This window comes from Eriocheir sinensis, chromosome 41 (genome assembly GCF_024679095.1).
Source record: "Eriocheir sinensis breed Jianghai 21 chromosome 41, ASM2467909v1, whole genome shotgun sequence".
NCBI lineage: Eukaryota > Metazoa > Arthropoda > Malacostraca > Decapoda > Varunidae > Eriocheir > Eriocheir sinensis.
This window is the reverse complement of record NC_066549.1, coordinates 3251256-3278493: the sequence shown is the minus strand read 5'-3', so window position 1 is coordinate 3278493 and position 27238 is coordinate 3251256. Positions and strand designations below refer to the sequence as shown.

General features: G+C 41.5%; 2 protein-coding genes and 2 long non-coding RNA genes across 9 annotated transcripts in view; 2 read left to right on the top strand and 2 right to left on the bottom strand.

Annotated features, from left to right (window-relative positions):
* Nucleotides 1–911: 911 nt before the first annotated feature.
* On the bottom strand, nt 912–11105 carry LOC127009511 (pyrimidodiazepine synthase-like). The gene is made up of 6 exons (XM_050882627.1): nt 10938–11105; nt 9455–9560; nt 7405–7624; nt 4922–5069; nt 3318–3424; nt 912–1179 (listed from the first exon to the last, which is right to left on the bottom strand). Exons 1-6 carry the CDS (start codon nt 10960–10962, stop codon nt 1054–1056), a joined length of 732 nt encoding a protein of 243 aa, XP_050738584.1. The 5' UTR covers nt 10963–11105; the 3' UTR covers nt 912–1053.
* On the top strand, nt 3431–4609 carry LOC127009512 (uncharacterized). Its single transcript, XR_007762031.1, has 2 exons — nt 3431–3818; nt 4088–4609. It is a non-coding gene; the product is annotated as an uncharacterized LOC127009512 (long non-coding RNA).
* A 7088-nt stretch (nt 11106–18193) lies between the features above and the next one.
* LOC127009510 (uncharacterized) lies at nt 18194–24406 on the top strand. 2 transcript variants are annotated; one of them, XR_007762030.1, is made up of 5 exons: nt 18195–18367; nt 20762–20811; nt 22062–22203; nt 23990–24154; nt 24267–24406. It is a non-coding gene; the product is annotated as an uncharacterized LOC127009510 (long non-coding RNA). The 2 variants fall into 2 exon arrangements; XR_007762029.1 differs by lacking the exon at nt 24267–24406 and having other exon boundaries at nt 18194–18367; nt 23990–24133.
* Nucleotides 22018–27238, bottom strand: part of LOC127009508 (putative neural-cadherin 2) — a 92524-nt gene continuing 87303 nt past the window's right edge. For 2 of the 5 annotated variants that reach the window (XM_050882624.1, XM_050882626.1), the window contains 7 exons: nt 26787–26965; nt 26123–26312; nt 25698–25807; nt 25078–25203; nt 24311–24529; nt 23897–24127; nt 22018–22166 (listed from right to left, as the gene is read on the bottom strand). In XM_050882624.1, the coding sequence (XP_050738581.1) occupies nt 22123–22166; nt 23897–24127; nt 24311–24529; nt 25078–25203; nt 25698–25807; nt 26123–26312; nt 26787–26965 (1099 nt within the window). In that variant the 3' untranslated portion in view covers nt 22018–22122. Of the gene's footprint in view, nt 22167–23007; nt 23206–23483; nt 23728–23896; nt 24128–24310; nt 24530–25077; nt 25204–25697; nt 25808–26122; nt 26313–26786; nt 26966–27238 lie in introns of those variants that run through there. The other 3 variants (XR_007762027.1, XR_007762028.1, XM_050882625.1) reach the window with 3 other exon arrangements.

Here is a 27238-nt window from a genome sequence, read left to right as displayed (position 1 = left end):
AGCAATATTTTCCCCAGATAACCACCAACCTCCTAATGCCTACAGTACAAAGTACGTACATACCTATGTAGTGTGATACAGACGGAACACTACTGAGGCGGAAAACTCTACGGACACAGCCAGTCATGTTTACATTACTAAACGGTTCCCATGATGAACGACGCGAACACCGCGGGGACGTCACTTGACCGGCACCCAGTTAAGGTAAGTCTTTGTGCTCCATGGTCATCGATGTCACTTGACCGGCACCCAGTTAAGGTAAGTCTTTGTGCTCCATGGTCATCGATGTCACTTGACCGGCACCCAGTTAAGGTAAGTCTTTCACGGTATGGTAGATTTCTAAGCCCATGGATCATTTGTATAATTATTTTCTGTTCTGATAAATGGGAATCTATATAGCTTCTGTAATTATGGCACCAAAATTGAAGAGGATATCAAGGCTGGGCCCAACCAGTGCCACAGTAATCTGATGATAGATTTTGCACTTCCTACAAAATCTTTCTCACGGTGACAGTGATTTTTTTGTCAGATCAGAGCTGACGTGCACACCCATTCTTTCTGCAGTCAGAACTAAAATTATATTATTTAATGTATCAAATAATTCAAATAATAGTACATAGGACGACTAGAGTAATAAAGCATTAATATTATATAAAAAAATAGTAAAAATGAGGTTTTGCAAGAAGTTCAAAGTATTGTTGGAAATTTTAGGTTTTGCAATCACACTGATTTAAACAGAAAACAAGATCCTTTTCAAGACTGCTTATCAGCAGCTGGGCAAGACATATCAGGGAGTTCCTCAACACCATCAAATAGTTAAATAAATGAATAAATAAAATTAGAATCTTGCACAAGTATACACAATCACATAATTGACATAATTGAAGGGGCAGGTTTTCAATGGATACTACTTTTCTAAAGAGATGACTTTATTCTCCAGTCAAACATACATCCATGCAGGAAGGTCAGCTTTTATAAAAACAAATACTGAATGCTGCATAACATGTACATTCTATACCACTCACACAAAATTCTCAACAGTTATCTACCACATTACTCTGGCATATCATAGTCTGGGGAACCAGCGAGGCTGGTCTGGAGGTACTTGTAATGTGTTTCAGGTGAAATATAGGTGGCTTTAACGGCAGGGTCCTTCTTCATATCTTCCATCCAAGCAAGCTGTGGAAAAACACAAAATAATTAATAGCCCAGCTGGTGAAGAAGACCCGTCACCAGTCCTACAAGCAGGAGGGAAACCAACCATACTTGTTTTGGAAGTATTCAGGATAACGCCTGTCTCCTACTAAATATAAAGACTGTAGTTGGTTTTTGAAATTCAAAAATCTTAAAGGATCTAGATGTTGCTTAGTAAGTGAAATATTAGAAGGAAGGATAAAGTGTAAAAAAAACATGTCCAAGTGTCATTATTTAAACCAAGGAACAGATCTGATGGTGAGGCAAATTAGAGATATGGATTATGAAGGATTTAGAATGAGTGGAAACATAAAAGTTCAGCATGGTGTTTAACTGAATGGGTAAGGTGGAGATGAAGAAAAAAAGATCAACAAGGAAAGAGATGGAGTAAACAGATGGAGTTAAGATTTAAAGCCACTTTAGCTAACATACCTTAACAAAACAAAAACAAAAAAACTATACGTCTTGACTCAGAAAATTCATATAAGCTTCCTTATTAATGAGACTTTCTATACAATAAAGTGAGGTCATTCTTTGTTGATTTACACCATAAGGTGCTGGCTATCATGTGTTTGAAGATACCATAAACTTAACCTAACATAACCTAACAAAACCAACACAAACACTATAGGTCTTGATTCAGAAAATTCAAATATGCTTTCTTACTAATGAGTCTTTCTATACAACAAAGTGAGGTCATTCATTGTTGATTTATACCATAAGGTGCTGGCTATCATGTGCCTGAAGATACCCTAACCTTAACCTAACATAACCAAAACAAACACTATAAAAAATTCATAGAGGCTTCCTTACTAATGAGACTTTCTATACAACAAAGTGACGTCATTCTTTGTTAATTTATACCATAAGGTGCTGGCTATCATGTGTTTGAAGATACCCTAAACTTAACCTAACATAACCTAACAAAACCAAAACAAACACTATAGGATTTCACTCAGAAAATTCATATAGACTTCTTTACTGATGAGACTTTCTATACAACAAAGTGACATCATTCTTTGTTGATTTATACCATAAGGTGCTGGCTATCATGTGCCTGAAGATACCCTAAACTTTACCTAACATAACCAAAACAAACACTATAGATGTTGATTCAGAAAATTCATAGAGGCTTCCTTATTAATGAGACTTTCTATACAACAAACTGACGTCATTCTTTGTTAATTCATACCATAAGGTGCTGCCTATCATGTGTTTGAAGATACCCTAAACTTAACCTAACAGAACATAACAAAACCGAAACAAACATTATAGGATTTGCCTCAGAAAATTCATATAGACTTCTTTACTGATGAGACTTTTTATACAACTAAGTGACATCATTCTTTGTTAATTTATACCATAAGGTGCTGGCTATCATGTGTTTGAAGATACCCTAAACTTAACCTAACATAACCTAACAAAACTGAAACAAACACTATAGGATTTGACTCAGAAAATTCATATATACTTCTTTACTGATGAGACTTTCTATACAACAAAGTGACATCATTCTTTGTTGATTTATAAGATAAGGTGCTGGCTATCATGCGCTTGAAGATACCCTAACCTTAACCTAACATAACCAAAACAAACACTATAGGTGTTGACTCAGAAAAGTCGTAGAGCCTTCCTTACTAATGAGACTTTCTATACAACAAAATTATGTCATTCTTTGTTAATTTATACCATAAGGTGCTGGCTATCATGTGTTTGAAGATACCCTAAACTTAACCTAACATAACCTAACAAAACCAAAACAAACACTATAGGATTTGACTCAGAAAATTCATATAGACTTCTTTACTGATGAGACTTTCTATACAACAAAGTGACATCATTCTTTGTTGATTTATACCATAAGGTGCTGGTTATCATGTGTTTGAAGATACCCTAAACTTAACCTAACATAACCAAAACAAACACTATAGGATTTGACTCAGCAAATTCATATAGACTTCTTTACTGAGAAGACTTTCTATACAAAAAAGTGAGGGAGAAAGACCTGGTAAAAAGTACATAACAAAATATTAAAACTTCTATACTTAAGATGGAAAATAAATCTAATAAAAATCATACTAACTGGAAACAGTGATTAGACTGGAATAAATTGGTTAACTCACCAATTTTGAAAATCTGTCATCAGGAAGGTGACCAATGACATCAGATGCAAATTTCTGAGCAACAGGAATCCTCTCCATCCATGGCCAGATCATGTAGTCCAGCATTCCTATGCAAGGATATAGGGAGACACTTGATATTGGCTGGCCTATACGGTACTTGGCAATTATCATAAAGTTAATGTTTACCATGTGCCCTCCCCATCAACTAAACTATCTAATCTTTTGAAACTTTGTTGCTATATAATATTATCATCAGATAAGGTTACTTAACATCTAAATGGGATCAAATATTACATTACAATAAATAACATTAATATTAAAATGGATTAATTTAAGCTACATCCCCAAGAGTGCATTCCAAGCCTGGTGGGTACAGATGATGCTGACTGGACTGACTGTTGATTTTTTAAGAAACAGTTGTGGTGTCTAACCTCCTGCAACCCACCATCTTCACGTAGCCTCAAAAATATTAATATTTCCTTGCTTAGCTCACCTCTTAGGGTGCGGCCACATTGCACGCGGTTTGCTGGGAGGGTAGAGGGTAGCGGGATGCCTAGCGGGTCAGAGGCAAGAACAAACACATGTTATCTAATACGAGTGGCCATACCGGATGCGGGTAGCGGGTTTCCTCCAAGCTTACCCGCTACCCGTGTCCTGTATGGCCACTCCTATTAGACAGCATGTGTTTGTTCTTGCCTCTGACCCACTAGGCGTCCCGCTACCCTCTACCCTCCCAGCAAACCGTGTGCAGTGTGGCCGCACCCTTACAGGTGATGAGCATATTTTGCTAATATTATTGGATTAAGCAGTGACTGCACAATTTTCAAAACCCAACTGGGTAAAAACAGTGCACAAAGTAGAATTTTGAAATCAGCACAATTAGAGCAGAGTTCTCATCAACTTAACCAAAATGCAGACTTGTGGGGCAGGCCTCCTTGCCACACACACGCAAAGAAAATATTTGTTATTATTCACCAAGGGCCGTATTTATAAAGCGCTCATAAGCACTCATAAGCTGTCATAAGTAGACAAAATGGCGATTCTTGTCATAACTTGCATAGGTGACCTGAACATGACATGAAGTGACCTGAATTTGACATGATGTGACCAGACCCTCTTCTACTGACTACCAAGGAATAGCCAATGGACTAGGTGAGTTGATATTTCCATTCGGCACTTGTTAATGGTGTAAGGAAGATATTCAGCATAAAAGTGTGATTATCTCGAAACTACTTCTTTCTGAATAAGGTACAAATAACTTTGTAACAATGCAATTTTACTTTTTTTGTTTTGTTTTGTTTTAAAATGACCACGACACTCAAATCTCCAATTCTATGTATTTTCAAGCCTTAATTACCATAAATATTAAGTAAGTAGATTTTTAATTGATTTTTTACGAAAAATTATAATCAGTACTTTGCAATGTGATGAAAAAATAGTCTTTTCAGCTACGATTACAAAGCTACATGTAGCAGCATTCTCACCAACCTGGCTAAGACCCAGGTCACTCCATGGGACCTAACTAGCTTAGGTGGAATTAATGGTGATAAGCCTGTTTTATTACTATGTACTCACTGGATACAATGTAATTATTAAGGCCTTACCTGGCTTTTCTCCACCAAAGTACCTTGTGTTTCTCTTTCTCAATTCTGCTTCAAAGATGTCCATGCCAGCTTTGATATCATCAAAGCCCTGCTTCAATACTTGTTCATCACCTCTTGCAAAATAAACTTTGTATAGTACTGAGGTTACCTGATGACAGAAAACAAGATAATTACTGAGGTTATAAAAAAAATAACAAATTAATAAAATTATCCTTTTCAACATCCATATGAAAGTAGTGTCCTAAAGATGACAAATTTGAAAAAAAAAAAATAATAATAATAATGATTAATAAAATAATTGTACAATTCTGGTACAGTGAGGTATGCTACACCAGCCAGATGTTAGTACAAATAATGATACAACTAAAGGATTTTACTGATAAAATGAAGATATTTCTATGAATAAAAAGGCTACAACAAACACGGTCAAATATCAGGCACAGGACACCTCGAGCCTGTAACACATCGGCATTGTGTTTTCAAATGTTTCTGAGGTTCAGTGATGAAGTTACAAATCTCCATGATTCCAACATTAGTTAGCAAGGGAAAATAATCATTTTTGACAATTAAAGTGCAATATAACTTTTGCCATAAGTCAGCAAAATTGTGAAAACGTTTTTCTTCAAAATAAAGAAAAAAAATTCAACCATGATTGTGGAAAAAGTGTAGCAGATATAAATGCTGAGCATGGTATGTTTAAGTGAATGATCTGTACAATAAAACATGCAAAGAGTTGAGGGGAATCTCTAAGCCCCCCTTTCCCAACCCTGGGGTCGCCAAGCACTTTTCCTGGGATCGATAAGACCTCAAAATATCAAACATGGTGTTATTATGTTATAATAACACATATACAACTAAACTAGTGGGGCCGTGGTCATGTCTAGAGGTGCATGATTGAGGTCGCCTGAAAAAAAGGTTGAGAACCACTGCTCTTGGCTAAGCAGTTCATCCTCCTCCCTCTGTTTGCCCCTCCACACATTCCTCATATTTCCCTCATAGGCCTCCTAGCCCCCTCCCTGCCCCAAATGAGTCACAACTAGCCTCCCTTCAAACCCTACAGTGCATATGACTGCAAACTACTTTCATATAGTCATATATGCCTTTTACTAACCTTCAAATACCTTGGAAAACCACAGGGAAGAGTGTAGGAATCAAAACAAGTGTGAAAATAGTGATGTAATGTGAGACTAAACCTGAGTGGCCCCAGGTGGTGGAGAAGCCCAAAGCAATGAAATCTGCAAACTAATGGGGTCAAGGGGAGCTGAGCCAGTAGAAGGTTAGGTATATATTCACCTGTTACTTTTATTGTCTCTAAGGAGGATCGAGAGGAACAAACCCTCCCTGTAGGAAAGGGTATGGTGAGCCGGGGGATGATTACGGGAGCCGCAGGATGCCAGTGGCCACATGGGGTTTCACATTTCATTGCTACTTTACAGTTGTTTTGGTCTCTATAATCTTGCCTATGAATTCCCAAGAAGTTTCAAGGTTAGTAACAAACATATTACAACAAAAGAGCACTTTGTAAAGTAAGAAAAGAGACATAGGCTCATTAATGAACCTAATCTGTACCATGTTGAGAGGCAACTTTGGTCTTGGAACCTGGAACAGATTACCCACAAATACATGTATTTCAATGAATGATATAACAAATGAATGATATTACAAATTATAATCAAGAACCAATAATGTTTGTTGTAGCAAACCCTACTATTGTGTTTCCGAGACAATGAGAGGTCTTATCAAAGTGACACCAGGAAAAGTATCTAATATATTTGAAGAAGTAATTAAGTAAAGTGAACCAACACCCTGATCACCATTGTTGTACCAAAACAGTAGATGTCATAGAGTATATTATTATGTGGTTGGGAAATTACAGTAACTTCCAGAAAGCATATTTAGGAAGTCAGTATGTTGCTGCCTGCTGTAGAGATTAGAGATACTGAGAGGAGTGGTTATGAGGCATATATTTCGTAAACAAAAGAATTGTCACTGATAAAGTGAAGAAAACATAAAGAGGTGAGCAGTCATTTTAAATGTGTTATCTCCTATAGTTGTCACCATATTTTGTACTTATTGTCATAACAATATGAATGCTATGTTTAGATGTATGGCATCAGAAGAGAAATGGATTAACACATATGGAAGTGAGACGTATGTAATGAATGTTAGTCAAGAGACAGTACCAGGCAGGGAATTGCTTAATGGTAATAAACATCACAGCAATGATATGTGTGACTGCCAGCTTGCATTGGTTGCCAGAGCAGGCTTGCAAGGGGGAATATTAAGATACTCTGGTGAAAAATGGATTACTGACAAGGCAGTAAAATGAAAAAAATGAAAAAAAGCAATTGTTGATGGCTGAATACTAAGGATTCAATATGAGAAACCAACCGAGACTAACTTGCAGTGGTAGTGTAACAGCAGAAACAAAAAAATAGCTCCAACAAACTGAAGTAAACATAAGTAACTAAGTGCTAACACACCTTGCCAAACAGTTCTAAGAACATCCTGTCCTGGCCTTTGCTCCATGGGTCAGCGGGGTACAGTGGAGGCTCGGGATACGCCTCATCTAAGTAATCACAGATCACCAGGGACTCGATCAATGCCTGGCCATCGAGCTCAAGAGATGGTACTTTGCCCAAGGGACTCTTTTCAAAAAGCCACTCAGGCTTTTGTCTGAGATGAATGTTCACTATTTCATGTCTGAAAAGTTAAATATATTCCTTAGTACGGCATACAATTAATGCTACCTCACATGTCAAATAAAACAAACATATCATGGCCTAAAGACTTCATATATAGACACTTATACATAAAAATACACACGTGTGTGTGTGTGTATGTATGTATATATATATATATATATATATATATATATATATATATATATATATATATATATATATATATATATATATATATATATATATATATAACCTGATTTTATATATATATATATATATATATATATATATCCAAATATTTGATATATATTTGATATCTGCGTGCGCCATAAACTTGTTTTGGAAGCTAAGGACAGTGACGTGTGTGAACGACCAACTAAGCTAGACTTAAATAGGAAATTATGGCGGTCAGAAACGAAACACCCAGTCAAAGAAAAAGGAGTGTAACTGGAGCCAGTGTGTTCAAGAACACGGTAAAACTGCAGGGCTGGATGACAGCTGTCACATATCGGTTTTATTTTGTACCCCAAAGTACTCATAAGAACATAAGAACTTGGGAGTCCGCAAGAGGCCGGTAGGCCTGTACAAGGCAGCTCCTATGAACCTAAGCTCCCGTGAATCTAACCCCACCTAATATCACTTTCCATGAATTTATCTAATCTATATTTGAATGTGATAGATTAGATAAATTCATGGACAGCAATATTAGGTGGGGTTAGAGCATAGGTTCAAATTCAAAGGAGCTGCTCTCTGCCTCTACAGACCTCGGTCGCAACAGTGATCTACCATCAACTTAGCAGAAGTGGACGGGTTAACCGTCAGTATTGTACCATATGTAATTGTAGATTGTTGGATCCCACCTGCCCACCTGGTGAGTATTGCATGATTATTTTCGTCCATTATAAATGAAACTTGACATTTCCCTAGAGTTGCTCTAAGTCTAGGGTCTTTTTCCTAGGTTATAATGTGGGGGGGGGGTCCAGGGGGGGCATAGCCCCCCTCGGTTAGGAGGGGGGTCGAGGGGGGCAAAGCCCCCTGTTAGAGGTAAGGTTATGTAAAGTTCGGTTGGGGTAGTTTAAATATATTCGACATGAAATTTCCCTAGAGTTGCTCTACTTCTAGGGTCTTTTTTCCTAGGAGGTTATAATGCGGGGAGGTCTAGGGGGGTGCAGCCTTCCTTGGTTAGGAGGGGGTTCGAGGTGGGCGAGGCCCCCCATTAGAGGTTAGGTTATGTAAAGTTCGGTTGGGGTAGTTTAAATATATTTGACATGAGGTGTGGGCTGTCGAAAATTATGCAGCGCGGGATGGATTTGGGCAGCGGTGATAGAGGGGTGACACGCCCGACACTCATCAACAGACCGGGTGCAGCGGCTGCTAGGTTATGTTATAATAGATTACAAGAGAATACGTTAAGGGCTTTCCTTACTTTCGAGACCAGGGAATTTTCCCAATTTTAGGGACTTTTCAGGGAAATTTTGGAAGCCCATTTTTCAGTGATTTTGCCTCCCCCCCCAAAACCCCAGTTCCTCACAGGTCCCCAGGCTTGTGTTGAGAGGTAGGGGGGGGCTGGAGTGGTGGGGGGGGAGGCAGACTTTTTGTAAAGAATTACCCTTTTATCAACCTTGACTTTATTGACTTCAGTCAAGAGAAGCAGGGGGAGGCAGCATGGGCCAAGCAAGTCATATATCACAGCAGCCACTCAAAATAAAATTACCTGCTCTACTAACAGGCTAGAGCCATCCACCAGGCCCCTCAAGAGCCTACCAGCACTATAGGCAGCACAGACAAAAAATTAGGAAATATATCATGCTCCTTTAAAGCAATAAAGAGGAAATAGGATAAAACATACTTTACTTTTTTTAATTCCAGGATAATGCGGGCACGTTGGGCGTAAGGACAATACTTCATGCTGTAGCAACGCATAAGTCCAGCCACTGGTGGTGGACATGTTGAACCTGCAAATGAAGGTGATTAGTCTGCTTGTTTTTATTTGTCTGGTAATGAACTCTACCTGCAAATGAAGGTGATTAGTCTGCTTGTTTTTATTTGTCTGGTAATGAATTCTACCTGCAAATGAAGGTGATTAGTCTGCTTGTTTTCATTTGTCTGTGCAAATGAAGGTGATTAGTCTGCTTGTTTTTATTTGTCTGGTAATGAATTCTACCTGCAAATGAAGGTGATTAGTCTGCTTGTTTTCATTTGTCTGGTAATGAACTCTACCTGCAAATGAAGGTGATTAGTCTGCTTGTTTTTATTTGTCTGGTAATGAACTCTACCTGCAAATGAAGGTGATTAGTCTGCTTGTTTTTATTTGTCTGGTAATGAACTCTACCTGCAAATGAAGGTGATTAGTCTGCTTGTTTTTATTTGTCCGGTAATAAACTCTATCAGCTAATGTATTGCATATATTGATACTACTAATGTAAAATCCTCTGTTTATCTGTATGTACATTATGATTATATTTTTTTGCCAATTCTTATTATGTAACTAGTATAAACTAATTTTCAACAAATCACAATAGAAAAAAGTTGGTGTTCATGGACAAGTAGGCAACAGCCCTCAATTTAGTCTCATGATGTAGCCACTGGTTTGACATGAACTCATTCCAGCAATACCCAATGACCCTGTGAGGGCACTTGGTACCAAAGGCATCGACATGCCTCTCCAGGTCTCTATTCGATAGATACTGACAATCCCATAAACTCGTGTTGAGCGAGTCCGCAACACAACTAAAATAACGCACTAACAAAATAGTATCTTATTGCAGCTATTTTTTCCATTTAGCTTTTCACATCTCACAAACTAGTAACTAACAGCAAAAAATGGTTAAGTAATAATTATATAGCACACTGAAATCAATGAGAAAATAAGACTGGTATTGAACACAAGCTGGAGTTGGGTGTGATTCTGGAGTATCACAGCGAGGTACCATCCGTACTATGAAAAAGCTAACATTGGTAGTGTTACAAACTTCTCCTTCAGTTGTCCCCGATCATAACTTATCCATGTAAACAACTATGATAAGCAAGACTGTCATATCAGTGTTTGAAATTATTTATCAGCGTGGCTTTAACTAACAGATCTACACAGCAGTTATTATATAGCCGTTGTTGCACGGGGTGACCACTTGCCGAGATCGAGGTGTTTTATCCGAACTGCACATATTAGCCGTGATGTCTAATGGTTACACACGGCTTTTTGAGTTCCTTGGGATTACTATTGCTGGTAGTGTTGCTGTTGTCACTCTTCCGCATAACAGCAACACACCACACTGCTGCAGCGGCTGGGCAGACGTGACGTGCATGTAGAGGTTTGTTTGACCCTGACCCACCGGTACTAAGATGCTTGGAGCTCATGGTGACGGTAGTTTGGATTCCTCGAGGTCACGGTGTCCTTCACAGCCAAGGAGACTATTATATAGCGTCCCTGGTCACTGCAGTACAGGCAGTGGAGGCACAGGCAGTGTTGCCATTGAAAACATTTCAGTCCCGCTAGCATCACCCCTAAAAATCGCTAGATCAGAGCCACAAATCGCTAGAGTTTCAGTAATACAATAAATATATCCTCCAAAAATCGCTAAATAAGCATTTTCACTAGAACTTTTCCCGCTAGATGGCAAATTTCCCTGCTAGATCATGACCCAAAACCTCTAGATCTAGCGGGAAAACCGCTAGAATGGCAACACTGGGCACAGCAGCAGACGAGCGGCTGTCAAGTGGGACTCCCCAATCTCACAGGCCCACGCACAGCACACGTGACAGCAGTTTCCAGTTTCCACCGCACCAACTCAACACTTAACAGAGACAACGAATCCTTGCCGTGGACCACTGGAATTCTTCCGTCGCTGCTTCTTCTTCTTCCGTCGCTGCTGCTTCACCGTCGATCGCTGCTTCTTCTGTCGCTGATATTTCATCCGTCGTCACTTCTTCCTCTGCTGTCAATATGCTTCTTCTTCAGCCGCTGCTTCTTCTGTCGCTGCTTTTTCCGCCGATACTTAACTTCCTATTTCCTTGCCTCTTCCGTCGCTGCTTCTTCTTCCGTCGCTCCTCCTCCTCCTCCTCCTTTTCTTCCTCCTCCTCCTCCTTTTCTTCCTCCTCCTCCTCTTTTCTTCCTCCTCCTCCTCCTTTTCTTCCTCCTCCTTCTCCACCTCCTCTGAAAGTTTCACTAACTCAGCCTCAACTACGTATGCTTTAGCTACCCATCACACTGATTCGTTTTCTGTTTTGAATCTTATATATTATAGAACATGGTTATTATCCTTTCCTTCTTTCCTTCCTTCCTTCCTTTCTTCCTTCCCTCCTTCTTGACCTAATATCCATAATGGGCTGATGGCAAAAAAAAAAAAAATCCTTACTCCGATCCTTACTTCCCTCTCTTTTATCCTTTTTTAAATTCCATCTCCCTCCCTTCCTTCCTTCCTTCCTTCACGTCCCTTCCCGAATATGGTGACTCGCCCCCGACCACTGCCAAAGTTTAAGGAACGAACCGAACCATGTAACAAGCTCGTCGGAAGGCAAAGAGGGAGGGGGGGGAGGGGCGGGAGGTGTGAGAGAGGAGGGGGGGAGGGAATTGTTTAGAAGTAGGGGTGGAAGGAGGGAGGGAAGAAAGGAAAGACAACGTGGCAAGGCTCCGGAGGGGAATAAGCAAGAATTGATCTCTTTAAAAGGGCCGTATTTTAAGACACCATCGCTTCTCATATCAACTATTTCTAAAGGTCAAAGAGGGGATCAATCGGGTTTTCATGAGTGTTTTTTAAGGTTCATGGCACAGAAGAAGGGTCAATCTACCACCAGGGTCATAAAACTACCCCTGGAAAGGCCTACAGCTCCTACGAAAGCCATGTCAAATATGTGAACTTGGGCGACGAAATGTTTTAAAATACGACCCTCTTTGACTCGGGAAATGGAGCAGTGTACGTGTGTGTGTGTGTGTGTGTGTGTAGGGGGAGTGCATAATTTAGGTATATAATCCATTTCAAACTATAATAAAGGTAAAGGTATTATGATTATTTCCGTGTTGATGTTATGACGGAATTATGGGCAACTCATTTATTCGTGAGTGATAATTATTTAACGGTGATTTAAATATTTATTAGGACAGGTGCTCCAGTTGTATCACCAGCCCTCCGCTACATTAGTATTCATAAGATAGATGTCATGGCACGGCTTCATCTGATATGTAAATAAATCCATATGAAGCGTAGAAAGCCGGTGCAGAGAAGGCGTAGGGCGGAGGAGAGGGACAAGGGAAGAGGAAAGAGCATGGAGGTAGAATTGGTGGAGTCGACATCAGCCCAGTTAAGTGAATCCGCCCGAGCTGTCATTTTTACGGCCAGGCTCCCTCTTAATGGGCTCGGCCAGGCTCGCCCACCCCCATCTTTTGGCCGTAAATTTGACTGTTCGTCGGCTTCACCTCAATGAATGGGATAAGCGAGCCGTGTCGACTCCACCAATTCTACCTCCATGGGAAAGGGAGAGTGGAAGAGGAAAGGGACAGTTCTCAAGGGCCGATTAAGACTGGTGGAACGAATAGTCGACCGTAGCAACCATTCATATCTTCCCTGTGACTCCTATCCCTTGATGCTCTCCTGTCCTTTCTTCTAATATTCCCCTCAACCTTGTCATCTCAGTCCTCTATTTTCCTATGAATTGTTTTGCATTGATAAGCTTATTGTATTGATTCCGGTGACTTACGATCTTGCCTTCAGTGTTGTTCCTTTTTCTTATTGCGCTCCTCTCCATTATTCTGGTGTTTCCCTTTGCCGTGTCGTCACTGTCTTCTGTTTTCCTGCTAATCGTACTGTCTATTGCTGACTCAGATCCTCCATTAGTAACGTGATGCTCTCAAACCTCTCTCATCAAACATTCACTAAACTCTCTTCCTTAATGCGCTCCTGTCCCTTATTCTGATGTTCATTCCCCCAACCTTGTTATCTCAGTTCACTATTTTCTTGCTTAAATTTTTTCCACAATTATTTACGTGCTGTTCTCAAACCTCTCATCTCACATACACTAGACTCGGCTCAGGCATGTGATCAGACCATGGTGAATGACACACACACGCACACACACACACACACACACACACACACACACACACACACACACACGAAACACATACACTGAAATCTAGTGAGTATCTTGCAACGTACATTTTTTTTCTCTCTATTTCATTAACTTTTACATGTATTTGCATTCTTCCTCGCTATAACTGGTCTAGATTAATAAGGAACGCCGAAATTAGAGCTGTTCACCAGATTGGTCATGGAATAAGAATGAGAGCCGAGACCGGTGGTGAACGTTATAGTCTCAATTTCAGCGAGAAGTGCTCCGTTTTGTTGCTGAAATAGTTAAATTTAGCCAGTAGACGTATGTGAGACTCAGACGTAGATTAAGCCCAACGAATAGGTTTTAATGTAAGAACTTAATAACAAAAAATAGATAATGTGGTGACCCAATCATACAAACAATAGTAATAGTAATAACTGCATCAAGAAAATTTTCATCGCATTCAAACTTCATTCCTTCGTTTGTTGCCAGGAAGGAAGCGTTGCCAATAACCTCGGTATTCGGCGGCGGTGGTGACGAAGAAAACGGGAACTCTTATTGCCAATTAATTCGGAGGGAAATCCCACTCAATATGCATGAGTGGCATGGGTCAGTATTATCAAACGCTTTCGCCTCTTACATCAACTATTTTCACAGGCCAAAAAGGAGACTAATCGGGTTGTTATGAGTTTTTTTTCACGTTCTCTGTACTTTCAAAAGGGTCATACTACTAGAAGGCTCATAAAACTGCCCGTGGAAATGCCTATAACTCTTACGGCACCCTAATGTACGTTCACTGTACTCTCAGAAGGGTCATACTACCAGAAGGCTCATAAAACTGCCCATGGAAATGCCTATAACTCTTACGGCACCCTAATGTACGTTCACTGTAGCTACTCTCAGAAGGGCCATACTACCAGAAGGCTCATAAAACTGCCCAGGGATATGCCTATAACTCTTAAGAAAGCCTAATGTTTAAGAAAAAATGTTTAAGAAAGTGACCCTCCTATTTTTTTTTTTCTCAACCTGTTTACCTTTGTTTATTTATTTATTTATTTTTTGATAGTAGAGGGAACAGGTCATGGGCAAAAAAATAAATGGAAAAAAAGCACGCTAATCACTGCTCTTATAGGGTAATGCTGGCTATTCTTAAATTATATTGCAAGAAATTTAAATAGATTGTCGTATTCGTAGTGTAATTTGTTCCGTGAAGATTGATGATACTTCGAGAAAAAGGAAAGTAAATACAAATAAATAAATGTAACTCTGTAGCACACCAAACGACTCCACGACAAGCACCAGAGATGAGTTGCTGCTGTATTTTGCACGTTGTTGTTGTATTTTGAGGGGCAGTGTTTCAGCGGCGGCCTATCACGAGTCTCGGCTGACCTGGGGAGAGGGAGAGAGAGGAGGAGCAGCGTGCGAGGGAGAAGAGAAATGGATCAGCCTTGTATTTTAGGGAGAACACGGGAACGGAGATAACTTTTCTTGCTCAGGGAGAGGAAAGAAACAACCATTCGCTTTGGAGAGCCGTTGATAGTGAACAAATACCAAGAGAGAAATGAATACCAGACCACTTAAAAAAATAGTGTGTAGTGTTTTATAAGTGTATATGGTGATGAGTGCTGACGGTGGGCATTTTCGGATCAAAGGAGCAGGAAATATAATATACATGGAACATTTCTGCACATTTCATACATTACTTAACCATTTCTGCGTAGTGATGTTGATAATCAGACCATTCTATAATTATTCCTTGTACAAATGTTACTTTTTCTTAACCATCGAGCTAGAACGAGTCAATTGCAGCGAATGGATCTTGTGAGGAATTGTGCAGGGGAATAGTATTGACACCCAGCTCTCATTTTTACCTTAATATTTCCGTTTGTGTTATTTTACGTTGGGGAATTGGCTTTCGAGGCTCGGTATTTATTGGGTAGAAATACAACCCCTTCTCCAGCATTCTCTCTCTCTCTCTCTCTCTCTCTCTCTCTCTGACACACACACACACACACACACACACACACACACACACACACACACACAGTACATGTCTATACCCTGGAGGAGAGAAAGACAAGTACGTAACAAAGCAAAAGCGTACAATACCGGCAACAGCTTCCTCTATGACCTTCAAAACTACTAACAGAAGCTTCAGCGTTAATGCAAGCTTAATTAATTTTGACTTCACACCCCTGTTTGCAGTGAACACAGCAAGGAACACTTGACTGAACATGGGAGTGGAAAATATATATAGTGTGTCTGAGTGATGGGTGAGGCGGCACAGTATACGTGATACAAAACCTGCCCAGCACGTTACCGCTCTCGCCCGTCGCTGAGTTATTCTACACCCACGCTGAGTGTAGCGGCAATATCGGTGAAGTGGGGTGAGCACCTGAAACTAGCGACAAGATGAACATTAATTTGCTATAATCTGCCGTCTCGCTGCCACAAACAGTCTTAAGGCGTTATTGCTGCAGAAACGCACCTCTGAGGACTTTAAAAAATTAATCACCAGGTTAACGCCACAAAAAAATCCTTTATTTAATTGAAAAGGGGATGTGTGGTTCGAAAAATGCCACATGATAATTTACAGTGACAATGAAGCCAAAGCTACAGCTGGGTTACGGATACACACATCTATATCTTCCCATCTGTCTTTCTATGTATACATCTACCTGTATATATTTGGCTATCTATCCACCTTCATATATGTATTATACTAATGGTTGCTAGGCATATGGTACTGACAGACATTGTCGTATTATTAATAGTGCAAAGCAACAAAAGCGAGCTATAGCGCCGACCTCGATGGATGTTAGAAATTAGAATATAATTAAATGTAAATTCAGAGAGAAAAAGAACTACTTAATTAATAACAAAAAAATATTTCACTTGATACTGCGTGATTAAGCCTCGACGGAATTTTATTAATTTCCGTCACTCGCTTATAAATCAGAGCATTCGAATAAAACAATCTGTTTGTTGCTTTCATATGTCCATGAAAGAAAAAAACATAATTTTGTTAAAGCATTGAACCGTGACACACACACACACACACACACACACACACACACACACACACACACACACACACACACACACACACACGCACGCAGTAATTTAACTTACTGACGAAAACAGATACATTTAATAGTTGTTTCTCCAATCATGACTAATTTGGTTTTCTTCCTTGTATGGGTGGTTTCAAAATGTATGTATACTTACTTAATACAATATAAGTGTTGCATAATTCTCGCATATACATACATTCTCGTCTAACAAAGCACTGACGCGTACGAATTAACCTGAGCATCAAACACCTGCCACGAAGGTTAACAGTTAATTAACGGACTCCACTAACACGTGTCGCTCTGTCCTGAATACGATCGCATGTATAACTTGTATCCGGCAGACTTGGGACTCCACTTGCCGGTCGCAATCCTGAGACCGTTTCACATTAATTTCAGTCTCTTGAACGACTCGTGTTGGTTGTCAGGTATAAGTACATTAGTCATATAATACTTTGTACTGTCAATATCGGGTATGTCCTGTATGTCGTGATCTTCGCTGCACTGCTTGGCTTTTGTTTAATAATGTGCTTTATCTTTTCCAATGGCACACAGTATCAGCGCACTTTGGTTACTGTTTGTTTTATTATTTGTCTTATCTTCTCTAATGGGACACAGAATCAGTGCACTTTGGTTACTGTTTTTTTTTATTATTTGTCTTATCTTCTCTAATGGCACACAGTATCAGCGCACTTTGGTTATTGTTTTTTTTATTATTTGTCTTATCTTCTCTAATGGGACACAGTATCGTTGCACACTGGATACGTTTTTTTTTATTTGTCTGATCTTCTCCAATGGGTCACAACGATTCACAGTGACACATCTATATTAATGAATCTATATCCAAGTCTGTTTTCTTGTCTACTATATTTATAGACTATTCGAAAGGAGTATTCCATGTCCTTGTATTGTAACGTTGATTTTAGGACGCTACCGTTTCCGTGTAACGTCAATGGCTGGTGCAACACAGCTCTCAGTCACAAATAAATTTATGCTTGTGCTTTGCCTTACTTCTAGAGGGCATTTCACAAGATTATAGTATCATAGGTAGTAGTGCTGTAGTCCTAAACTTTTACCCTTTTTGGTTAGCCATGTGAGGATGTATAACATATGGTGTGTGTGTGTGTGTGTGTGTGTGTGTGTTTCATGAATTGATTCCTAATATAGCTTCCCTGTTTTCGTTAGTTCAGCAGCTGATATACGTCACACCGTTACCATGGAAACCGTTGCTCACGTGACTTCAAAGCGCATCGTCAAAAGTGTTTTTCGTGTTCTCCGCATACTTTGAAATATTCGCAATACATCAAAATCACATTAAGTCTATTTAGAAAAGTTATAATTGTAATAATCTTAGGAAATACCAAACGCTGTGATCATGAGGGGTGGGGTGGAGGCCCTTGGGGTGAAAAGAAGGCTTGTGATTGGATGGAGGCTGATGTGTACCGTGACGTCACGTTGGCAGCTCACGCGAAGCTGAAGCCTCGGAGCTTGGACACAGCGGCGAGCAGGAGCGGGAGGTCGTGTGAACCGTCAGGGATCTATTTCATCTTAGTTTTCTGAGTTTGGTGTAACGTGCGCGACCCTCGTCCTCATCGTCGTGATTACAAAGACGTCGGCAAAGCGAGGAGGTTAGCAGGTGACAGGTAAGCCTGAGGATGGGTGGAATACAGGTGGATGAGGTTTGAGGTGGCGGTGCAAAGGTTACAAGGTGGTGGCAGGTGGGCGGAGATAACGGCGCGGCGGGGCTTGTTAAGTGTTTACTTGTCTAGACATAATATTGACATATTTGCCTATTTATGTTCGTTAATGGCCTAATATTCTTTGTGAAGCTTGAGTTGCCATTTGATTTTTGCGTGTTTAGTTCATGGCACAGACTAGGCCTGAGAGGAGCATTAAGTATCATTATCCGTCTAGTGTCGTAGCTTAACATAGTGTTGCCTCACTCTCTGCTATCACCACCTTACCGTTTTCTTCTTTCCGTAGTTTATTTTATCATGTCTTAACATTTTTAGTTTTGATGATAATGTTTTTCATGATGATGGTTGTTAAGGTAGTCAGTAATGACAACATGCTTCATGCTTTCATGGTCGTGATGCTGTCAATAAAACATACAATGGAAACCAACACCAATGACGGGCCAACGAAGCCTGTTCAGGAAAGTCTTTGGACATAAAGAAAAGTAGGAGTGACCCCGGCGAGGTTGGCATCAGTTCCCGGGGTGGCTGTGACAGGGTGGGGTGGGGATGGGGAGCAATGGAAGACCCGCTGAGATCCTGTGGATCAGCAGCATGACCTGGATGGGTGAATATACCTCCTTCACATTTTTTGTGTAATTCACTCACGGTATGATCACGTGCTGGACCCGCGATCGCCAGCCAGTACTCTTCCTGTTTTGAGCTTGGAGAAACATATTCACTGATCAATGGCCTCGGTGCTCATCTCGGCCACACTGGCCCTTGAGCCCGTGGCGGGAAATAACCATTGCCTTGGGACATAGGGTCAGTGTGACATCCGGTTTACCACAGTTTACCTTCCCCAGGATTCCTCAGGTACCCAACTATCGACCAGTCTGAATGAGAGGTTAAACAGTTGGGTGTGCTGCGCGCCGACTGCTCGGGCCGGGGATCAAACCAAGACCCGGGGATTCGTAACTTGGCGTGCTAACCACTTCACAACGTAGGCGTTATACATGTTCCTATCATTGTATTTCAGCAACCACCTGCATTTCCATTTTTTACTCAAATTTATTACATCCTGTATCTCTTGCCTTGCTATCATTTACGCCTCTTTTCCCTTTTCCTTCCCTTTCCTTTCCCGTCCTTTAATGTTGACAAATGCAAAGTCATGCACATTGGGTCCAGAAATAGTAACCACACACACATCATGAATGGGAGATCTCTGCAAGCGATGCAGGAGGAAAAGGATCTTGGAGTCACTATCAGCAGTGACCTGAAACACGCGAATCACTGTAAAAAAGCATACAACAAAGCCAACACTATGCTCGGGTTCATAGCGAGGAACTTCGAGTGTAAAACGCCAGACGTGATGCTATCCTTGTATAATTCCATGGTAAGACCGCACCTCGAGTATGCAGTACAGTTCTGGTCTCCTAATTACAGAAAGGACATTGATCTACTGGAAAGGATTCAACGACGCGCCACGAAGATGATACCAACCTTGAGGGCTCACCCGTGCGAGGAACGACTCCAGCGACTCAATCTCTTTACATTGGAGAAAAGACGCCTACGAGGGGGTATGATTCAAGTCTTCAAGTATCCGAAAAAAATCAATAACGTCGATTACTCCAAATTCTTTGAACTGCAAACCAACCTAAGAACTAGAAATAACGGTTTACCCATTCAGTCTAGTCGATGTAACACAGACATCGGAAGGAGTTTCTTTTCAAACCGAGTCATCCGTCACTGGAACAATCTTCCTTCAGAAGTAGTAAATGCGAATACTATCAACTCCTTCAAATATAGAATCGACCGTCACTTCGCTGCGTCGGGAGTAAACTGAATATTGAGGTGCTTGCATTTGCTCCCCAGGCCCAAAGCGGTCAACCTCGTAATGAGCCAATAGGCTTTCTGTTGCCTGCATTTCCATGTTTCCATGTTTCTTCCACCTACCCATTTTATTCTTTCGCTTCTGTTTCATTCCACTCAAATTTCCTTCTCTATCCGCTTTTTCCTTTACCTTTTCCTTTCCACCTCACCTGTCCATTTTTTCCTGCCTATATCCTTGGTTCTGTTTAGTTCTTTTCAAATTTTGGTTTTCTTCTCCCCCGAAAATTACGTATCGCCTGAATCTTTGTTTCCCTGATAACCTTTTCCTTCTCACCTGCGCTTCCTCACTTGTCCAAAGATACATCTCAATCTCCAATTCTTTTACTTCATTTTACTACTGTCTCCATCTGTATATCTGCCTTGCTCCTTAATTTCCACGTCTCGTCTGGAGCTCTGTTCTTTCCTTACCTGCTCCTACTCACCTGCCCTTCCTCACCTTGCCCGCCTCTCATCTGTGTTTCCATTTCTCAGGTGAGCCGCCCTCCAGCCAAGGCCACGTCCGAAGCTTCATGTTCCACGGGGTAATGTACAGCTTTTTGTTTATATGTATTTGTGTGTTTTTATTTGTGTGTATATTGTAGTTTTGGGGAGGTGAGTGTGTTGGTTGAAAATGTTTGATCATGGGTGAACTGTTTGGGTGCACACACACACACACGTGAATGTAAAAATATTGTCTCGTTACCATAAAAAGTGATTGTTTTAAGGTGTGTGTGTGTGTGTGTGTGTGTGTGTGTGTGTGTGTGTGTGTGTGTGTGTGTGTGTGTGTGTGTGTGTGTGTGCAAGCGATATATAGCAGTGGGGGTGTTGGTGATTCTGAAGTGACATAATGGTGGTGGTGTGGCGGTGGTGGTGATGGTGGTAAAGTTGGTGATGCAAACGGTGATGGTCGTGCTTTATGGTGAGGGTGGTGATGGTGTGTGTGGGTGGGAGGGGAGTGGGGTGAGGGGGGGATGGTCGAGTTGGGGTTGCCATGGTGATTTGGACACCTAATTTCAACCTCCTATTAGTAATTTTCACATTAACTGTTTTCCTTTTTTTGTTGTTGTTGCTCAAGTATTTGAGTAGCGTTTTTTTTGTTGTTGTTGTTGTGTTCTTGAGCCGCCTTCTTTGTTGTAAAAAAAAAAAAAAAGTCTTGCATCTCACTTCGTGCATGTTACCAACTCACCCAAAACGGGGAAAATATCAGACTTCATCAGCAACCACGTGATAGCCTCTGTGTATGTCTTCTGAATAGCTGTCAGGAATCACATCTGAACGTCTGAGGAGGGAGTTTTTTGCTCAATTATAATTCTGATGCTTTAATGCACTTTCTGGCCTGAACACTTAGAAGGCTTATGGATCTGATGGAGCTCCTCCTTTCCTCTTGTCCTTAAAACTGTGCTTCCGTGCGTTTTGTTATTCAAAAGCTTTTGAAACAGTTCATGTAATTGGAGGATTCCTTCTGAAAATAATTTAACAGAATAATGCTAAAGGATTAGCGGTCAAGGATTAGGTGGTCAGGGATACATTACCATTTCAAATATATAACTGGAAGACATTAAACTCATTTGTTACAACAAAATTCAAAAGTTTATTTCACACATGCCCTCAGGCTTGCACAATGTTATAAAATCAAAGGGTAGTTCAGTGCCTAGTATTTTTCTTGTAATATTATTTATCTGATGACATGAATATGTTCAGTCATTTAGCTTGTATAAAAATCTTGACTGTTGCAGAGTAAATCACGAGTCCACACATGGTTTCAGTTGATGTTCTGTCTTTTCCAATGCAGCAATCGTCACCCAACACTGGCCGCTCCAGAAGGCAGCACTGCTTGCCAAGCTGCATCATGATCACCAGAGACTTCCAAATAAAGAAACGGTGGAGGCCACAGCACCTGAAAGAGAGGTGACATTCCATGGATAGAGACAAAAGTAAGTTATTGAAAGTATTAGCACCTTCAGAAAGAGGAACTTGTGTGTCAATTTTTCATGGTTTTAATATTTTTTTTTTTTTTTTTGTTAAAATTATTACTGCTCCTTATTTGAAAATACAGCACCTCCATGGAGTAGTGGTTAGCGTGCCTGGCTACAACTCCACAGGCCCGGATTTGCATTCCGGCCTGGGCAGTCAGTGTGCAGCTTACCCAGTTGTTCATACTCCCTTTGCAGCTGGTCGATAAATGGGCACTTTGGGAATGTAAACTGTAGCAATCCCAGACTTCACATTGACCCATGTCCTGGGTTACTGGGTTCTCACCCACCACAGGCTCAGAGGATCAATGGTATGGAGATAAGCAACGCCGCCACGCACAGCTGTAGCGTATGCACCCAACTTTATCTTTACCATTTGTTTGAAAATAGTATCCTTTCCTACTCTTATTGTTGTGGGAGACTGTGTCTGCTCGTCACAATATCTGGTATTGTGGCGCAAGGGCTTTATTAAGGTTCAATTATTAAGTATGTATGTCAAAATTAATGCTGTTATGTTATGTACAGGATATAAACTGAATTTCGTCAACTATTCATGCAGTTAATAGCATACGCTATAGCTGCGTGTGGCGGCAATGCTTATCTCCGTCCTGTCGGCCCTTTGAGCCTGTGCCCCGTTAACGGACACAGGACCAGTGTAACATCTGGGTGGGCTGCACACTGCCCAGGCCGGGATTCTAACCCAGACCCACAGATTTGTAGTTAGGGATGCTAATCACTGCACTGACGAGGCAGAGAATAGAGGATAGTGTGAATTTTGTGACATCTTTTTCAGCTTTAGATTTGTGTCTAGACAACTATGGTTAGCAGTGTATATTGTGGGCATGTAAAAAGTGGGTGAGTGTTGCTGAAGGTGTCATAGGTCAGCTTCATTGACAATCGTCAGACTGATTGTGACTACTGGAGAGATTTCTTGTTCGTGTTCAGTTCATTGGTGGTCACTTTCTGAAAGGAAAGCTATGGCTTAGTGAGGGTGTATGGTACATAATGTAGGAGTGTGTAGCTTATTACATGCATTGCGAGGGTGTCCTCCTTTCTGCGGGAGTAGATGAAAAGTAAAATTATGTATAATGTTGACTGGACTTTAAGACTTTAAGGAGTTAAACTGTGCCTGTAACAAGTTTGCTGTCGTATTTCAGGAGAATTACGCTCCAGACTCATAGAATACCAAAATGTCACACAGAAAAGCAAACAATAGGAGTCAAATGAATAGGCAGACTTACGTAGCTTTGCATGGCGGCCAGAGCTTCTGTGGTTCGTGTTGAAAGGGGAAGGGGAAGGGGACTGCTGGTGATGATATTTGTCCCCTGTATGCAATTTTATTCCTTGTTTCCTTCTTGACCTCTTTTCTTTTGCAAGCATTTTGCCTTTTCAGGATTCTTTGCCTTTTGAAGACTGATCGTATCTTGACATTCACGTTAGTGTTTATCACTTAGGCTCTGGGGTTCCCAGTGGCAGCCTTTTGAACTGTAAGAAGATTTTGTCCTGAACAACCTTTCACATCATTACTTAGTGAACTTGGAAACGTGTAGTTTTAGGACGGCACTAAATATTTTTGTATCTATCAAATAAATGGGCTCACTGCCTTAGCAAATGCTATAAAGTGCTAAAAAGTTTGAACATGCATTTTACTCACCGGATGACAATGAACCAGGAAACGAGCCTCCCCTCTCGTGGGCGTAGGTTCTTGGATCATTACGTACACTCTGTTCCTCCCGTTTGTCTGCAGGACCACCGCCTCCCTCGCCTTCTGCCTGACTACCAAGGCAGCCCCACAGCTGAATCTGCTGCTGCTCTTCGACACTGCTTGTAATGGATGCTGCGTCCACTTGTAGAACGTCGACATCTGCCAACGGAAGAATATCATCTGGAAGAACACCTATACGTATCACAAGTATGAAATTGTGATTAAAGTTTTATTTTTAAGTCGTACCAATAGAAAAAAATATTGATCAATAGTCAGTGAATCCATGACCTCCTCGCACTCATAGCGTTTTTCTTTTTAGCGTTTCCTTTCCATTATGATGCTGGTGAACCCTAGCGGCCTTGCCTGCTATGTTGGGGTAGGTGCTCGTCGCCAGCTGGCCGTTAACTCTTGTGGGAGGGATGGGCCGGAGCTCCAGGAGGTAAGGTGAATGGCTGCCTGGGTGTGACGGAGACATCTGCCCTTTGGTCCCGACTGGGGTGGTGGACTCCTTGCCGTCTCCTGCTCCCCGACGCAGTGCCGAGCGGCGGTGGTGTTGGTGCAGGAGGAAGGCACACACTAGGACTGGGGGAGGAGGGGAGGTGTTGAGTGCTCCAAAGGCTTGACTCGTTTGGTTGAAATGTTTTAGCGACTCCTTTGTTTTGTTTCGATGTCCCACAAGGTATTTCCTCTCGTGTACCTTGAATTATATAACATCATTCATAATTTTTTATAGTCTGCGTCTTCTGTGATTAGTACCAGTCTCACTTATAATGTGGATGAAAGTTTTAATACTGAGTTTAAAATGTCTGAATCTATTAGTTATATCGAGCATCTGTTTTTTGGTGCGTCGTACAATGGCAGGTTTGGCACTGATTGTCCCTTAGCCAACACATCGCTTAGCCTCGTATCTTAAAGCTCCTGAATTAGCTAATCATCCCCACATAGTTTATGAAAAAAACCGGCTACGGAACATTCTAGTGTTGGCAAGACTGTGCACAGGAACAAACAATATAAAACATGGTGATTGGAAAAGAAAAGTTAAATACGATATTTAAGATGATAAAGAACAAATATAATGACAGTATGGTGATGGGAGTAGGAAGGGGCGGATGGGGGATATCAGTACTCACGGAGGAGAAGGATGCACACGAGCAGGGCGAGGAGGCCGGGCAGGGAGAGTCTGAGGGAGGCCGCGCCAGGCACCGGCAGTTGGCAGTGTTGCCCGGCGAACCCCGACGAGCAGCTGCATGTGAACCCTCGTGTGGGGCGGCGTGGGGAAAAAAAGACTAATAGAGGGACTAGATTGTGATTCGAGTGTGTGTGTGTGTGTGTGTGTGTGTGTGTGTGTGTGTGTGTGTGTGTGTGTGTGTGTGTGTGTGTGTGTGTGTGTGTGTGTGTGTGTGTGTGTGTCGAAATTCTAGAAGGGTTACACCCACAGTTACTACATATTTGTATTCAATGTTTATAATCGTGGTCTATTAATGAAACCATCCATCTTTCGCCTCGCAGAGGTCATTAATTAATTAACTACGTAATTAGTCGTTTTTCACGGCGAGGAAGATGCAATACTGGCAGAAATATGCTTCAGAAAGCAAATAAAATATCATTATTTATCTTAGTTCCTTATTCTTGATAAAAAAAGAATGCACAATTACAGGAAAGGTAAGCATATATTGTCATTATCTTTAGCCCGTGAGTCAGCTATGGCAAGATTAGTGCCTTCCCATGCAATCACACTAAAGCAGCATACCTGTGTCAGTGGGGAGGCAGGTTCCCCCGTGCAGGCAGGGGTTCCAGGCACACGGATTCAGGGCGAGGCACCTGCTGCCGTCCTCTGACATTACTCGACCTTCGTCACATCTGCCAACACCCGGAAAGAAAGAGTGGGTGTGGGTGTGGGGGTGTGGGTGTGGGTGTGTCCATGGTCTAGTCACGCTCTGAACTCGCGATCCCCAGCCAGTATCCTCCTTGAACGAGTTTTGGAGGTCTGATCTCTTTCTATCTATCTATACTGCCCACATGAATGTAATGCCATGAAATTGTAGCCTACATACTTATGACACCTCATATATATTTATTTGTACTTTTCTCCTCACGTGTTGTGATCTACTTATACAGTCTTGATGGAATTTACTTTCATCCCATACGCACCGCCTTACTTGCTACAACTCTTACGTGCAGTGGTACGACCTCCAGGTGTCAACACAGGTGAGTGGTGAGCGGCAGGTGACGTTGTGGCACGCCTGGGGAGCCTCACAGCCCGCCCCGACGCCCCGCGCCTCGCTCACGTAGCCCCACGCCGTCTTGTTGAGGATGGGCGGCAGCGGGACGGGGCGGCCGGAGATCCTCACGTCATCAAGGCAACCTGGAACATATTAATACAAAATGCAAAATAATCTTACGCTAATTAAATTTATTCCACTAATGAATGAGTGAATGATGAACTACTAGAATAAAATATAGCAGCAGAATGTAAGATAGCGTGATGGTAGCATATGGAAATGGTGCAAAGGATATGATTCAGGCAACTTCTTTTCCCCGCAACTGCTAACAAACGTAAAATTAATCGATCGTTCAACAGTTTCTGAAATATTGCATTAAACTATGAATTGGTAACAGCGTCCATCCTCACATATGCGATAGGACTACCATGTTTCCTGCACGTTAGACAAGGCAAGGTCAGTATTTCTCCACATGGCTGTCGTCTTATATTCAAAATAATGAGCTTTTATTGATGAGCAGATTCCACCGTTTGGCGGGATAGACTAGTAACCGTTAGAGACCTATTAAAGTCATGAGCAGAACAACAGCAGATAGCCTTGTTTCAGGGCTGCCTCACCCTCGAGGAAGTCCCGCTGTGATGCTGCTTCAGCGTTTCCCCCGCTGTGTGGCGTGCCCCCGATCACCACCCCGGCCTCCCAGTCCAGATGCAGCAGCTGCCGACCCTCCAGGGAGATCGAGGCGTTGTACAGGTCGCCGTCCCCTTCGTCGGCCGTGAGGAAAGTGGCTGACCCGTACCTCCGAAAGGGAAACGTACATCACGAGCGTCAGCTTATGTATTACACACGCACACGCACACACACACACACACATTTTCATTATATATACCCGTTATCAACTAAGTCTGTAGGCCGTCACACCCCGGTCCGCAGCGACATGAACACCTTTATTATGAGGCATGGAGCTATTCCGCCAAATAATGTTTAGCGCTGCGCCATTCACTAAGCGAGTGATGAGGCCAGTGAAAGATTATGTCGGGTTATAATTAACAAGGCTGATTTGATGTCTCTG